The following is a 16663-nucleotide window of genomic DNA, read 5'->3' on the forward strand; positions in this document are numbered from 1 at the left end:
ATGCTGTAGTGAGTTCTGCACGAGCAAGCGTGTGTGCGTATGCAAATGTTCTTGAAGTATTTAGGAGCGCATACCGAGGAGAGCCTGGTATTCCAAGAGTTTATAGCTCCCTCTCATGTCCAGTGGGTGAGAGACAGCGAGGAGCAGGCAGAGGGTGTTTCTCCATTGCACCTCAGCCAGGGACAGCTGACTGGTTGGGATCTAATTGCTCTCAAGTGAGGTCAGCAGGAGGCATTTATCTAAGCAGAGTGCACGGCGACAGCGGAAGATGCACAGAGTCGGCCTGCCAGAATCAGGGAGAGATCCATGGGAACTGACAGAAGCTCCCAGCTCTTGTTTAGTTTTACTGCATTACTGGACTTGGTTTACCACTGAGGCTTCAGCTGTAGAACTACAGAGTCTTCAAATTAAAAGGGAACACACCTCTGACAACTCCTGTCATCCAGCGGAGCTCATGTAAGTCACATGATTTAATGCTTTTTTTTTTAAGAAGCAGTGTAGTTTGTGTGTTTGAAAGCACACGTGTTCTGATACAGAGGAGCTTGCAGACCTGTAGACTTGTGAAGAAATCCAGCAGCATTGATGTAATATTCCCTGTCAGGTAGTCTGTCATAGAGCACCACAGAAATATTAGATTTAATGGGCTCAAAGACATTAAACACATTTTCATTCAAATGCAAAAACAGAGGCTGTTTGATAGTTGTATGAATGTTTTTGGGAATTCTGCAATGAAACTGAGTGAATACAAGCAAATGTTTTATACTTTTAAGCTGCTTCAGCAAAAATCTTTCAGCTTCAATGCCTAACTTCCAACTTCTAGTATAACATTTTTCTAACAGCATTAATCAAACTTGTGTGTTTTTCTTTTTACAGTGATATTGTGTGTAACTTTTCCTGAACGGGATTATGAAGTCCCTTGTCGGACTGTGGTCTCAAGAAGATGGAGCAGTCAACGTGCACTGAAGACTAAACACCGTCTCACAGTTACCCATCGTCTTACTCTTCAGACCGCTCTCCAGCTTCGACCCCGACCACCTTCACAAAGTCCCCCCCCACCACCACCCAGTCTCACGGCCCCAGCAGAAGCAGGGGCGCTGCGGAAACAGTGACCCGGAGGTCACAACACAGGGGTCACAAACCTGGGGTTGCTGGGCTGAGGGATAGTGCACAGATCTCTAGCACGCATTTCAGTATGTTGTTCATTGATCCCCACTGCATTGTATTATAATGCACAAATGGATGCTGACATGGAACCTTCAAAATCCGTTCTCGGGACTGTACTTGCATGCAATCTTCCTGTTGGGCAGCGTGCGTGTGGTCTACAGTGACTGCACTCCAGAGCAACTTGCTGCCATCATGAACTGCTCCAAACAGGAGCGCCACATCAGGAACTACGACTACATGGAGGGAGGAGATGTGCGGATCCGTCAGCTATTCAGCCGCACACAGTGGTTCCTGACAATCGACGACAGAGGCAACATCAATGGGACTCAAGATCCCACCGACTGCTACAGTAAGGATGGCTCTTATTGTCTAATTTTATGGTTTTTACTCACATTAAACTATATTTTCCACCCCAGCGCAGACTGAGCACTGGATTATGAAATGCTGTAATTGTGCTTTGCAGAGTTGAGCTGTGAAATCTTTCCACTGAACCAGTAAAAAAAACCTTTGGCCTGTCAGGGTGACAGAAGCACGTGGGAGGTGTTATTGTACACAGTTCTCCACAGTGTAATCACAGTGTTAATGGGCAAAGTGTCTGCGTTAGAGCGGCCAAAGTGACAGAGGTAAAATGAAGCAGGTGGAGTTTTTGGCTTGTTAAACCATAACATGATGTAAACACAGGCTGTAATGAAGTAAACTGCAGGATCGTGGAAACCTGATGGGTCCCAGGGCTCCGTGACCTCGCACTCACACTGGTACACTCACGTTGGTTCAGCTCGATTTACTCTCCCATAAACCCACAGCGTCAGAATGGAATCTGGTAGACAAAGAATTGGCACATGAAAGGAACATGGAAAAAATATGAAAAACAAATTTTCATCTCCTGGTTTGTGACGCCTCAAACAGAGGCGGACACTGCACTGTAAAAACTGTCAAATAATGGTTTACTACTGAATGGGTCATTTTATTTACAGGCCTTGTTAAATATGTTTTAACACTGTTGTTAAAATTGTCACTTCAGAGCCAAAGGTTTTTAAAGCTTGTGTTTTTTTAGATGCCACAGACTTCCTCTGTGATTGAGAGGATGTTTTACGTAGTTATCATTTCCTCTGGTCTGTCAGTACGACTGCGGCTGGAATGTTGGCTTGACAGAGAGATGCCTCATGGAAAAGATGCTTGTGCAACAACTGGCAATGAAAGACAGAAAAATTGATACACCCACATATGCGGCTGACAATCGCACGCTAAAACCTCACGGAAATTAAAGCAGCGAGTCTTTGAAGACAACAACGTGCTGCCGATATATGTGTAATAAATCAGTGATCCGTGTTTTTCGGGTGGAGTGAGCAGGGGAGTCCTGAAAAGTTGATTGCATAATGAGACAGCTTAAAAAAAGAAAAAGAAAGCACAATAAGAAGCTAAAGACTTCATTTGAGCTCATCTCTTGCACCACAAAACAAGTTTTTATTAACTTCATCACATTTCATCGGGCTGTTTTGACATGGAAACATAAAGTCTCTTATGTGGATTTTCTTATTCATTGAAGCTTTTGTAACTGGAACACATAGAGAACTAAAATGATTTTTGGCAATATAGACAAAACTGTTTTTGTGTATGGTATACATTTTCAATAATAGTGATAAATCATTAAAGGAATACAAACCCATGTTAAGTCTAAGATAATATAGATTTACTTGTAGCAAAATAGTAAATGGTCATTTCAAACACATGTATGTTTGTGTCTAAGTGAAACAACATGTTCATTTTCAACTTCTTATGAGAATATCAATAAAAGACAGCAAAGAGCAGATGAACCACTTTTAACTCATGATAACTTGGAATCAGAGACTCTAATACTGAAAGTTAGAGAGTGGGAGTTTTCTACTGTGGCTCAGGTTATGGTTTGACAGACCTGGTGTCAGGTGGAGCCAAATACAAATAACTGAGACTACATCTCCTCTAAATTAAATTATAAACTATAATACAGATACAATGATTTACAATAAGATTTGCATTTGAAGAAAAAGTAAAAATGAATGATTGAAATGAATTTGTTCGAAATCTTGTCACATGTCACCTCTCTGAGACAATCAGTACAAAGCAACCAATCTCAAATTGCACAATCGAGACGTATTCCTGGAAGTCTGTCTGTAATGTCCCTCAGATGTAAATACTGGATTCAAACTGTTCAGGAAAAAGCAGAACTGGGGATTACCCCTAAATTAATTTGCTCGGCCAGGGGCTGGACCAGCGAGTGACAACAAATCTGTTCAAGTTCAGGAAAGCTGGAGACCATCCACATCAGAGCCAAACTGTTTACAGTTGAAATGTGTTTCCATCTTCCCACAGCAGACCATACAAATGCAGCGGGTACATGTAATACGATAGGAATAGCAATGCCATGCTAAAAGAGACACATCTATAATGAAATCCCAGCTTGAGACATGCAATGAATCAAAATTTTACTATAACTTCACTTCAAATCATAAAGAAAACTCAACAGGGGGGTGGGGGCTCATAAATGGACAACGATATTAAGTCAAATATCAAGTACAAACAACATTCCAAGATTGGGAGAGCGCCATCTGTTTGTGATCTAGCAGATGCTAAAATGCAGCATGCTCAATGTCAGTTTGAAAAGGTTTAATAGTCTTCTCCCCTTTTATCTCTGCCTGCCAAACTAAGGAACCTCTGCAATGTGTAAAAATGAACTGCAAGGTTTGAACTGTTATTTAAGTCTGTGATTTGGACCTTAGGGTGCATATTTCTGTGTTACTCTGAGCCCTGTGATTAAAGGTCTTGCAGATTAAGAAATGTTATGATTGAAACAGTATATTGCACATCTAAGAACCTTTTCTATGGTGAGACATCATTTCACTTTTTACACTGAGATAATTAGAAGTGTATGACTGGTGGACTAATGATCGATAATCTATTTATCTGTCTGTAAGTTGCATAATGAGCTCCTTTAGTTTCAAGGGAAGGAAAACACCATCACAATTGATTTGAGACCTTTCTACAATGGAGACGTACACATTTGTCTTGTATAGACCTAATTCCCCAGAAGTATAGTCTTCTGATAGATGAACCATTGGTTCTTGAGTTGCTTAATAAAATTATTATTAACACAAAAAAAAAAACACGAACCAAAATTGAGCATAAGTGTTTTAACTCTCCCACGTATTTGGAGAACAGACCTTAAGTGTAGCGTGCAAAGCTCATGCAAGGAGGTAGTTTCCTCAATCCCAGGAGAGCGAGGCCTAATCTGTCTCCCATATGTGCTATGACCATAGGTTGTGGTTTGTGTAACGGCCACCCAGGCCAGTTAACAAAGCTTGAACAAAGCCAGAGCGAGTCTGATTAACCACAGGAACTTCCATCCCCGTTTGTTAATGATGATGAATGTTGAGCAAGGCGTGGAGCTTGAGTGACGGCTGGATGACGAGTCTTATCTGCTCTGTAATACGTCTCACTCTCCTGACTGTCTGGCAGGTATCCTGGAGATCAGGACCGTGTCCGAGGGGGGTGTACTGGCCATCAAAGGTGTGAAGAGTCAGCTCTTTATTTCCATGAACAAGGCTGGAGTGCTGCAAGGCAAGGTAACGTTTTACCTCAGTCAGAGAAACCGTACACACCACAGTCAATGAGTAGAAGTAGTGTCACCATATTGAGATTAGATACCTACCTACACAGAAATGTTCGGCAAACTGCTCATATTGAATGCAGGCAAAACATCTATTCTCTGATATAGTTGTGCTGAATAAAAGTAACCTAACAATACATGTGACGATTCATAGATATTAGCGCTATACACTTGCCTGACTTTTCTCTTATAGATCTCTGCATATAGATTCTTTCTTAAGGAAAAACAAATGATCCAGATCCACACACAAATGTATTAGTTATTTTCTGCATCCTTCGTTTTGAAGGAATCTGCCCAGTAGTTTTTACATTATCCTGCTAAATAAGAAACAAACATACAACCCAACAAACACATGCACAGGGTGAGATCACAACCTTATTGGCAGATAAAACATGCTTTTGAACAAAACAAATCAATGATGAGAATAAACACTAATGCTGGCAACTGCAGATTGTATTATTATTATTAAAGCTTTTATATCTTTCCATGGCAGGATACGTACAATGAAAACTGCAACTTCAAAGAGGTCTTCCTAGAAAACTACTTCAACGCTTACTCCTCTGTAAAGTGGACTAAAAACGGCAAAGAAATGTTCATAGCGCTGTCTCAGAAGGGAAGGCCGATGCGAGGGAAGAAGACGAGGAGGGAGCACATAGCATCTCACTTCATCCCGATGAAATGCAGGGAGGAGGAGAGGAGGGTGGACTGACAGCAGGACTCAAATAGCTTATGATTTCAGCCACATATTATATTTGTTAATAGACACATGTAAACTCAGTACCAAACACCACACTCCACTCTCGTCAAGTTGTATACAAGGTGTGTAGTATTCCATGATGTGTCGTCGTTTTTATATGAGGAAACGACAGATGGGTTCAGTGAAGAATGAGAAAATACTGAAATATTTGTGCATAAACCACTACACGAACTGTAAAAACACTAAAGTCTACTCAATGTTATTGTTATTTTGAGTTAAATGTTATGTTTCCTTAAAAAAAGCAGTAAAGTGTTTTCTTATAAAACCGTAAAATATATGAGTGTATATATAAACGCACAGTCAGGACTGTATTCTTTTCTAAGGATGATCAGCACCCAGCCAGATGAGGAGACCTGAACCATCAACCCTCAGGTCCAGAGCGGAGGTTTGGCTCGACGTACTGTTGATGTGCTGAAGCAAGCTGGACTTGTCTTTTTTAATAGTACTGGTGCTCAGAGCGCACGAAACACAGGCACAATAAATACCATTACAACAGCGTGTTGGGTGAAATTAGAGTTTGTAGGACCATCTGTTTGTGGATGACTTGCTTTCATCCGTCTGTTCTTCTTTTGTTAAAAACCAGACTCGTGTCCAAATGCATTGTAGCTGCTCACTGACGCCCTCCTTCATTATCAAGGTGTGATTTTGAAATACTAAAATATTCTACTGCTGCTGATGAAAAGATACCATGATTAAAATGTTAACAACATAAAGAATGTGTAAGATGTGCAATTTCTTCCCTCAACAGTGAGAGTCACCAGTACTGTAAGATGTGTATTTATTTGATTTTTTCACAGTAACACAGTAATTATATAATTGAACTTTGTATTAGCCGTACTTATAAGTACATCTAATGCAAAAATCTATTTGTTTTTTATCTTATATTTTTCTTGTCCCCGTCTCATTAAAATCTAATATAATATATATAATATTCCAGTCCTGACCACAATATTACAGTTACTTATAATTCACAGTTCTGAGTTATATGTATTTGTATATATTATATTTGTATATAATAGATGAGTTATATTTTAAAGAATTTCCCTCTATACTTGGATAATTTCCCATGCAACCGTTGAAGCACAGTTTTGCTGACTGCATTCATGCTTCAAGTCACTTAAGTCATGATAAACTTTCATACCTTCAGTCCCTCTACATGTCAGCTGACACACCAGACACCTGGTAAAGTACAACTCAAATGTCTGAGTAGTTAGTAGTTTAGTCGTACTAACAGCTCTAATATTAACTCATTTTATTCAATATTAGTGTAAAAATAAATGGCTTCTTGTAACTTCAGCTGAAGAATCTGCCATGTAAGGTATGAAACGATGAAGCTGAGCAGCCCTGGAGTGAGATGAAGAGGGATTTTATTCTGCTGACCCACTTCGACAAAAACATTAATACGCCCTTATTTACTCAATAAATAAGACTGGAGACATAAACATAAGGTTTTTTTTAATATTTGCATGCTGACCATTTATAAGAAAGATGACCTCATAGTTCAACTGCATATTTTCATCAATAATCTGAAGCCTGATTCAGCCTAGTTTCAACAGAAATGTGTTCATTTGTGTATAAATATGTCATCTCTGAGTTCCAGTGATTCCCTATTACTGGAAATTGACTGCTCTGTGATTTGTCTTAACCTCAAATCGAAAATCATTTGATAATTTAAGGTTGTTTGGCCTCTAACGCTGTAATTTCTCTGTCAATGTGATACACATTGAGCAACCACGGTGTTTGCTGAACACTGTTATTACCACCGTCCTCTGGAGATATTAACAGATTGAATAATGAGATAATCTAATCTGTAGATATTGTCTCTCAGAAAACTGAACACATGTTGCAAAGAAACATTTGGGAAAACATCAGTGTTCTTGGACCGTCCAAAACATATGATGTGCATAAATAAACTCAGTCTGATAAGTGAGGGTCAGATGTGAGAGGATAAATCTATTACTTATGATGGAAGAGATAAAAAATACATCAAAACTGCCTTTCACTGAATCCCTCTGAATTTCTTTTTGGTCAGAGAACAAAAATATCACAGACATATTGGCAGGGTGCCTACACCATACGTTCATGCAGACATATATAAAGCTGTGCGTGCAGGCATAAAAACACACACCGACACAGAGCTTTACCTTTTGCCTGGGTTCACATCTGGCTTAGAGAACCCCTGTCAGATAAAGACAGTCAAATTGAGAGAGCAAACCCCTGAAATACGTTTGACCCAAACAACATCTGAGCAAGGTGAAGGCTTCTGCCAAGTCACGCAAAGTTAGTCTTAGCAGATAATTTGTAACATGCTCAAAATGTAAACACATTTCAGACTCAAGGCTGTGTATTCCCAGCAGTACGAGGCGAGGCCGAAGCCAAACTAGAGTGAGGGAGAACTGTCACAGACGCGGAGCTGCGGACTTCCAAGAGAGAAGACACAACACATGCACACCAGACACATGAATTACACTTACAAGGTGATCCAAGACCCACAGATTGTGTTTAATAAAATGCTCCTGAAATCACAAATCATTTTAATACCCGTTTTAATGCTTTTTTCATTTTACAAATTCTGCGATTCCTGTGCACTTGTCTTCATCTGTTGTGCATTAGATTTATCAAACAGCTAAATTATGAAAGCAGCTCTGCTCTTGCCAGCGATGACATAGAGTTTTTTGACAGTAAAAAAACGTTTGCCTTGTAATGTCGTCACTGATTGTGTGCAAGCAGGTTGTTTAAACCGACTGTCTGAACCGATTTTTTTTATGAATAAAAACGTATCGATAATCAGACGCAGTCACAACTCATGGTCAAATGTATTGGTTAATAATAATGGAATCCAAACATTGTTATAACACATCAGTAGTTACGGTGGTTTACTGTGGTTTTAATTCACAACGTTGCCATTTTACAAGTTATAATATCAGTTAACGGTAAAGTTATTCTTCACAAATCTCTGCATCTTTCAAGTCAACTTAATTGCAGACACAAAAGGTCCATATCTATATAAAAAGAATAAGACAGAAACATACAAATATATTCATAGCAGCTCACAGATCCAAAATTATTAAACTACAGTATTAATACAACTCGTAGCCTTCAGGCATTTGCTCCTAATACCTTGTAAAGGCTGATCTGATGCTATAACTCTCAGTAAATCAACACATTAATTTGTGCATTAAATTCCTCAAGACTGCTCAGAGAGAGTAGAAATACTACAGGCCACAAACATCTGACTTGCACTGGACCCTCTTGGGATTTTAAGAAAGATTCTAAATGCAAAAGTTTTGTCATATCAGCTCAACTGTAGCTGCACCACGAGTGCATCATCCTGAGATGAATAACTACTCCATGACAAGGGTATGCCATTCATTGCTGTGGTTTAAACCAGTAGCTCTACATTTGTGTAGAAGCATGAACGCAGACAACCACATCCCATATCCCAAACAGCGTGTGCGGGCACGAGCAAGGCCTGCAGGGAGGTTGAAGGAAGTCTAACACTGGCTGTGCACAGCTCTGCAGGACAGGATGGAGTGAGACGAGTAGAAGACGGAGGGGAAGATGAGAAAGAAATGCAAGTGAGGATGAACAGGGAGAGAGGCTGGGGAGTCTCGTGCGATCAGGAGAGGTGGTCTTGGGACATCGGGAGGAAAGGGGAGGCCCTGGGGTGAGGGGGAGGGGGGGAGGGGGGACACGTAGCTTAACTTGATACATTTGAGGGCCGTAAACCTTCGTTTCCCAAGAGGAACTCTGGGGTTATGTAACCTGGGGAATTCTCTGTTTGCAGACCTTAGCACGGAAACCCCAGAACACCAGATCGTTGTGAAAGAGGATCAGGACCTCGAGCAACTTCGCACAATATCGCACTTTTCCCTGACAGTGAATTTAATCCACACTGGGAAATGATAAGTTGTTATTAAGAAAAGATGTTTATAATAATACCCTATTACGCTTAAAAGAACACACTCACTTCTTGACATGAAACTGAAGAGAAAAACTGGATGGTTGTTTTAACAGTATGAAACCATTGAAACCATTGTGCAGTTGTCACACTAGGTGTAGAAAGTGGACGGCTAGTTCACCCATTCTTTTCCAGAGATATGACACACGTTGGGGTGGCTGTAGTACCTAAATATTGTTTGGTAATTAAAATCAAATCCAGTTAATTTATAAAGCACATTTATAAACAACCAGATTCAACCATAGTGCTGAACAATAAAAAAAACTATAGAATAAAAGGAGATAACTAATCTATTATCACCTCATTAGAACCAACACTAAATATCTTTACGTCTCAAACTATTACTACAATGGATGGATGGATGGATGGATGGATGGATGGGTGGGTGGATGGATGGATGGATGGATGGATGGATGATATCTGACTTTTCCTAGCTTGAGTTTTAGGTTTGAAATCCACTGACTAATGCTCAGGCATCTGTTCTAGACGTTGATGATGTGATGAGGAGAATGCTGGAGATCAGTATTCTGACGAGCACTGGATATGAAGGGGTGGAGGTGATTAGGGTGGAGTGAATAACATATTTGCTTATCTGTCCAACAAATATTATGCTGTACAGCACTAAAATCTTTCAGGGATTGAGGATCCTGGAGCTTGAAGACGTGTGTAAAGTCTCCAGTGGTTATTTCAGGGTCCAGCAGGGAGTGTACAAAATTCCTTGGAAACACACCACCTGTTTTGTAAAATTGAAATCCAAGAAACATTTATATTAACAGAGGAATGCTGTTATTAGTTGGCAAAATGTTTGTTCCCTGCTGATTCATTAAGGTATTGGAACAACATTCTGACTAACAAATAGCCTCCCTCAAAACTACTGACAGCAAGGTCTGTGGATTATCCAGAGAAACCAGGGCGCTGGTGATGGAAGACATTTCGGTTTTGAGCTTTTTCTTTACTCCTACTGTGTTGGATTTTTCAACAGAGCGTGTTTCAAAAAACTTTTGGAGTTCACCGCTTGAGAAAAGAGAAAAATGTTCTTTTTCATTTAAGGAAGTGCATCTTTAAAAAAAGAAATGAAGTGGTTTGAAATATGTTTGCAGCATTTAAAGATGTATGCAGTGATTATATGAAATGAAAGGTAATTTACTTTAATGGTAAAAAGTGATGCACTTAAATACTAATACAACAATATTAAGCTTTCACACACTCTTAATTAACTTTTTGTTAATTTTTTTCAGGATGCTTAGATTTCTGTTTCAAGCCTAACTTTAAATTCTTTATGAATGGCTTTACGTTGTCTTAGCACATACAAGTATGTTCAACCATAAATGAACACAGATACATGTATGCACTTGTGGAGAGGCATAAAAAATGTGGCCATGAGCAGGTCTCTCGTCTCCAGCTGCTCTAGTGAGCCAACTCGAGACCTTGTTCTGCCATGAGAAGAGTTTGGGCTTTGATGATAAAAATACAGTGTGCAACTGTAAGAAGAAATAACACCCTGTAGACAGTGGAAAGTCTGGCAGTGTGAAAACCACTGCAAATATACATAATCAGTGTGTGGTTACCTGAGACCCAGAAGGACAGTGAGGTGTCTTGAAGCTGTCGAGCCGTCATTCTTTTGATTCATTGTGTACTGCTCGTGTCAAGCAGACTGGATACATCCATTCATTCATTCATCCATTCTCTATACCCTGTATAGTTTTAGGGTCCCAGGGAGGGAGGCTGGAACCAATCCCCGCTGACACTGTTGGAGTGGTCAGGTGCACCATGGACAGGTCGCCAGTGTATCATCCAGCTGAAAAACAGAGACAAATAACACTGAGGGCCATTGAGAGTGTCTGGTTGACCTAAGTGATGTCTGTGGACCAGGGAGAACACAGAGACCCCACACAGAAAGAACCTGGATACACCATAGTTTCAATATTAGATCATATTTATATTTAACTGTATTTAGAGCTAGCAACAAGATGCTGAACAAAATAATGCATCACAAATGGCGAACTTTGTCTGGAATGTTTGTTGGACTGCTGACGTCAGTAAAACAAACATTCCTGAAATGTGGTCTGACAGTCAGACTAAACAGAAAACGATGGGAAATGAATTAATTTAATGAAAACACACGTCAGGAGCAGCCTCTCCATTCAAATGGATGCAGGCAGATGGATCTCAACCACAATAACTCTGTGTCTCGCTATGTGACAATTTAATGCCGAGAGCAACACAGAGCATGCAGACCATAAAACACATAATCAGGAAATCCTGTCTCTGAAAACTAAAGCACAGACACTTTGAATCTGTGGAGAAAGAATAATCAGATTACTTTTTTAAATAAAAGGTAAATGGACTGTATTCATTGTGTTTTTCTTTTTATGCATGGCCATATAATATAGAAAGTCTATATTTAAGACTTTGAGGTTCTACACAACACAGCCTGCAGGGATGACAGATGACCCCTGTGTGAATACTATGACTAATATTGATGAGCTATGTTTCACTGCCATGATCCCAAAGCATCCTGGCACACAGTAAGCAGGTGTCTGACTGTTTGGTTTCTAATATCACAGACACTGAAGGGTCTAATTCGACACACATCTGTTTGCCATGCACGTCCGCATGCAATGGTCTGTTTCATAAAACGTGTGAGAGTCCAGGTATCTTTGAAATCTGACATAAAACAAACTGTTTTACATCACACCAAGCACATCTGGCTCTGAACGTGACAGGCTCATTTTAATATTTTACACTACCTTTGGCTTTGATCATCTATCTGTCTACACAACAGTATAAATTATGAATAATTCAAATTGATTAAATTACTTTTTTTTTCTGGGAAGGGCTGTATGGTTAGATTTTTTTTTAAAATTTAAATCAAATGGAAATATTGAATGGACATCAAAAATGGAAAATGATGGGTTGATATGCTGTTGAAAGACAAGAAGTGCAGTACCAGAAAGAATGAGTCATAGACTGCTTTTAATAATTAAACTAAATAAAAACGATTGAACTGATAATAGTGTAATTATTATCAAATTAACATCATTCAACAATAATGATAATACAATGTTTTAAAGACTTGATGCATGAGATAAAACTGAAATAAAACATTTCTGGTTAATAACAAACTTTTTCTTAGTTTCTCATTGTTTACCTTTTCCTCTGGAACACTACTTCCGGCGTAGAAGAAGAGCCTCAGGTCGTTGAACGTAAACACCGGTAGACACGTGTTTATCGGGATTAGCTTCAAGCTAGCGGACAACACACTGACTCCAGCTCATCTGAACCACGCTGACATCTGTTTCACTTTGGTATTCGCTGTTTTCTAACTCCAGCCATCATTGTTTCTGTGTGTCAGCATCAGCCCAGGCGACAGTAGCTGTGGTGGTGTCATGCTAACAGGAGCTAGCTTCACTAGCATGAAACGCGGATGTTGACCGTGCTGTCGCGTTAGCTGCACAGACGCGTTCGCTCCCATCGAGCTGAATAAGAAGATAATTACAGCGACACGTGAACATACGTGGTTAACCCAAGGTGGTGATTTTAAACCCTCGGCTGCTAATCGCCACGTTGTGTGCAGTCGCTTGTGTTTAGCTAATTTTACGGTAGCTTTGTTGCTTCAGCTGATGATCGGTATTCACGTAGTTTTCTTACGTGGAAGTCGTGATTCCAGTGTAGAAAGGTTGATGTGAGAGTTGTCAGTTTATTAGGAACACAATACAAAACCAAAACACAGGCAGTCTAACACAACATCCCTCCACTCGATCCTTTCTGAGGGTTACACCGTTCAGATGTTGATTAAAGTACTTCACATAAATTAGTCAAGTTATAAACTCTCTGTTTATTATATCACTAAAGATGTTTAGTGATGCATTCATTTCTTTTACTTTTATATTGTTTACTTTTACATCCAGACTTGATTCATCTATAGTTAAAGTTAAATTTAAAAATATGATCAAAGTAAGATTGGATCTAGAATCCAAGAAGTGTAAACTGGCAGAAAATGGAAATACTTAAAGTACAAGTACCTCAGTTTGCATGGTACTTGTGTATTTTGAGAAATGGTGCTGTGGATAGAAGATGATAGACTATCAGTGATCATTTCACTCTATGGTCAGAAAATTAATTGTGATTTTTTTTCATTAATGAAATGAATAAATGTTATGCTTGGCAAATATTGAAAAATGGAAAAGGGACATAAACAATATCAAGAAATTATTATTTTAAACTGATCAGTGAACACAATTTCATGCATACATAATCTGTATAAACTCACAGATAGTGGCAGTAGATAGTACTTAAAATAAAATCAGAAGACAGACATTTAAAACTAACTCTGTGCTCTTGTAACAAGGAAATGGTGGCATGTAAGCTGTAATCATATTCCTATATTTCAATTCTAGACACCATTCAGTGTAATCACAGTATTAGTATTATAATAAAATACAAATACCTCCGTCCCAACTCAATCCATCTATCTTGAAAAGACTCCGATGACCTTTTTATCAACAACCTTCAGCTTGTTTAATGGTTTTTCCACATTATTGCACGCGTCTCTTTTACAGTTATGTAAATGTTGGTTTATTTCTGTTGGCTAATATTTGATTGTCGCCCTCGTTCAGCTCTAAATGTAGGTCCCACGTACTGAAGGACTGGTCTGTCAACATCTAAAGAGCAAGTATGAGCAGCCTGGATCCCGACCAGCATCTCCAGCTTGGTTGCCGTGACAAAACAACAGTCTCCAGCGATTCATCAGACACTCATGAGTCAGCCAAGCAGCCTCTCCACGGTCTAAAATTGGCATCACATGCAGTGCTGGAGAAAGCACAGCAGAGGGGCAGGTTGAAATGCTCTAAATGTGGAGGTTCAAGGATGTTTTTCTGCTACACATGCTGCTCGTTACTGGGTGTCAGCCTGCAAGAAATCCCCTTAATCAAGGTCAGTAAGAGGTTAGGGCTCACTTGATTGTTCTTTTCAGAGAGGCCTTCAGCTTTGCAGTTGCTGTAATAGCCTCATCACAATATAGTGGAAAAAGTTAAGTCATTTCTTTTGTGTAAGATCTATGGAATAATGCACATCTTGTGGGAATTGAACTGTCTTCTACATATCGTGTGTTGTGCTCAGCTTCCAGTGAAGATAGACATCATCAAGCATCCAAATGAGACAGATGGCAAGAGCACGGCCATCCACGCCAAGATCCTCGCTCCGAGTGACGTCACCATATACACTTACCCCTGCATACCTGAGTATGAGACGGACAAGGTTGGTTTTAGAGGCATATTGATTTTTGGGAGCTAAAAAATTACAGAGACCAATATATAATATATGAGTACTGAAAACAACTGTCGATGATTCATAGGATGTCATAATGAAACTCTCACCCTCATTAAACAGACATTTAACTGAGGCTTTACAGTTTATCCAAAAGCTGTATTTTATTATATCATATAAATAAAAACAAATAAACATAAAAAAATGTACCTGTTTATATAGACACACATAACTTCTGCATTTTTTTATTCGGTGAAATAAAACATTTATAACAATATGTCTTTGAATGGCTCATATCGACCAACAGATAAATCAGTTAAACCATTTGGATGAGGTGTCATTGTGAAGCTCTATTTTTTATGGTTGCAGCTTATGATTATTTTCATTGTTGATTACTAATTAATAATTGATCAATTATTCTGACTATTGAATCAAAAGTCAAGAAATTGTGTCACAAGTCATTTACATTTTTTTCTAAAGCTCAAGCGTCTATCTGCTCAATGAAAATACAGATAAATACATTTTTTATTTTTTTGGTAATCAAAACAGATGTCAAATATTTTTATGCTTCGGCTTTTGTTCCATGTTGTCTCCATTTTCACTTATTGGAAAATCGTCACTACATCTTATTTTATTTTTCATCTTTATTTTATTCTCATTGCAAGCAGATGCCTCTGAATCTTGTTTTGATTCTGTTACTCTTCACTAAATCCTGTTCATCTGATACTGACGTAAATGCGTGTTGTTGTACACGATCACCTTTATTTGTTGTTCTGGAACCATATTCATCCACTGATCCGCACTGTATACAACCTCATAATGTGGAAGTTATTATATTTTCAGAGGAATAAATCAGCTGCTCTATTTTCACAGTTGATGCTCGACGATTTTAGTTTTCAACTCTTTTTTCCTCTTCAGTGCTTCCTAATCCGAGCCACGTACAAATCGGCAACTGTAGAAACAACACATCTTAAACACATTGTTTTAAACTCTTGTCTTGTTTGGCATGTTCCCATATGAATCAGGGGTTTCTCTCTGCTCTCTTGAGGTGGTGTTGGTGTTCCCTGGTCCAGGGGCTGTCTCGGTTCAAGACATGATGCAGTGTTTGCGTGACAGGTCTGACAGCGGGTCACATGACTTCGATGAACCCAGCATAAAGAGGCTGAAAAGTGAGGAAGTTCAAGGCGCCACACACACTGCAGAGAGCGCGGAGACCCCAGATGAAGCAGAGCGCTCAGAGTCAAGGGTGTATCCCCTACAGAGGGTGGTCTTCATTGACAGCACGTGGAACCAGACCAACAAGATCAGCACAGATGAGAGACTGCAAGGTAATTGCATTTAAGCAGCTTTTTCAAGAGCTTCGACTGCTGATGATTATAAAGGTCAAATTTACTTTATATACAACTGTTTAACATGATCTCACCTGCGTTGTCTCGTGTTTTATTCCAGATTTGCTCCGGGTCGAGCTCAGGACGAGGAAAACATGTTTCTGGCGCCATCAGAAAGGCAAACCAGACACCTACCTGTCTACTATTGAGGCTATTTATTATTTCCTCAGGGACTTCCATGAGCATTGCTTTGCCCGGGAGTATAACGGAGAATATGACAATCTTCTCTTCTTCTACTCCTACTTGCACTCAGTTGTCAACAAAGCCAAGATTTCTGCTGGAAAGTGCTGATGAAGGCTGGGAGGAAAAACTGAAATCAGCTCCAGGAGACTGATGACCTGTAGCTGAGGTGGAGACTCGCATGCAAGCTCCGGCCTGTGGCTGAATGACCTTTAATTTTGTGAGGGAAACTGAGGCACTATACTATAAGCAATAAAGCGGTTTTTGTTAAGAGTTGCGTTACGTGAATGATTTGTGTCGGA

The 16663-nt window shown here is 39.5% G+C and overlaps 2 protein-coding genes and 1 long non-coding RNA gene across 5 annotated transcripts; 2 read left to right on the forward strand and 1 right to left on the reverse strand.

Annotated features, from left to right (window-relative positions):
- Window positions 1–84: 84 nt before the first annotated feature.
- fgf7 (fibroblast growth factor 7) lies at window positions 85–6280 on the forward strand. Its single transcript, XM_020099474.2, has 4 exons — window positions 85–456; window positions 874–1513; window positions 4657–4763; window positions 5301–6280. Exons 2-4 carry the CDS (start codon window positions 1228–1230, stop codon window positions 5514–5516), a joined length of 609 nt encoding a protein of 202 aa, XP_019955033.1. The 5' UTR covers window positions 85–456; window positions 874–1227; the 3' UTR covers window positions 5517–6280.
- On the reverse strand, window positions 2605–12816 carry LOC109637252 (uncharacterized). Of its 2 annotated transcripts, none has more exons than XR_002203250.2 (3): window positions 12677–12816; window positions 11094–11323; window positions 2605–4751 (listed from the first exon to the last, which is right to left on the reverse strand). It is a non-coding gene; the product is annotated as an uncharacterized lncRNA (long non-coding RNA). The 2 variants fall into 2 exon arrangements; XR_011243670.1 differs by lacking the exon at window positions 2605–4751 and adding an exon at window positions 8048–10258.
- Window positions 12693–16632, forward strand: dtwd1 (DTW domain containing 1). Of its 2 annotated transcripts, XM_069529298.1 has the most exons (6): window positions 12693–12833; window positions 14145–14460; window positions 14647–14784; window positions 15842–16121; window positions 16243–16299; window positions 16435–16632. In XM_069529298.1, the coding sequence occupies exons 2-6, from the start codon at window positions 14203–14205 to the stop codon at window positions 16470–16472; spliced, it is 771 nt and encodes a 256-aa protein (XP_069385399.1). In that variant the 5' UTR covers window positions 12693–12833; window positions 14145–14202; the 3' UTR covers window positions 16473–16632. The 2 variants fall into 2 exon arrangements, with proteins under 2 accessions (XP_069385399.1, XP_019955032.1); XM_020099473.2 differs by having other exon boundaries at window positions 16243–16632.
- Window positions 16633–16663: the final 31 nt, after the last annotated feature.

The sequence above is a fragment of the Paralichthys olivaceus genome, chromosome 1 (genome assembly GCF_024713975.1).
Source record: "Paralichthys olivaceus isolate ysfri-2021 chromosome 1, ASM2471397v2, whole genome shotgun sequence".
NCBI lineage: Eukaryota > Metazoa > Chordata > Actinopteri > Pleuronectiformes > Paralichthyidae > Paralichthys > Paralichthys olivaceus.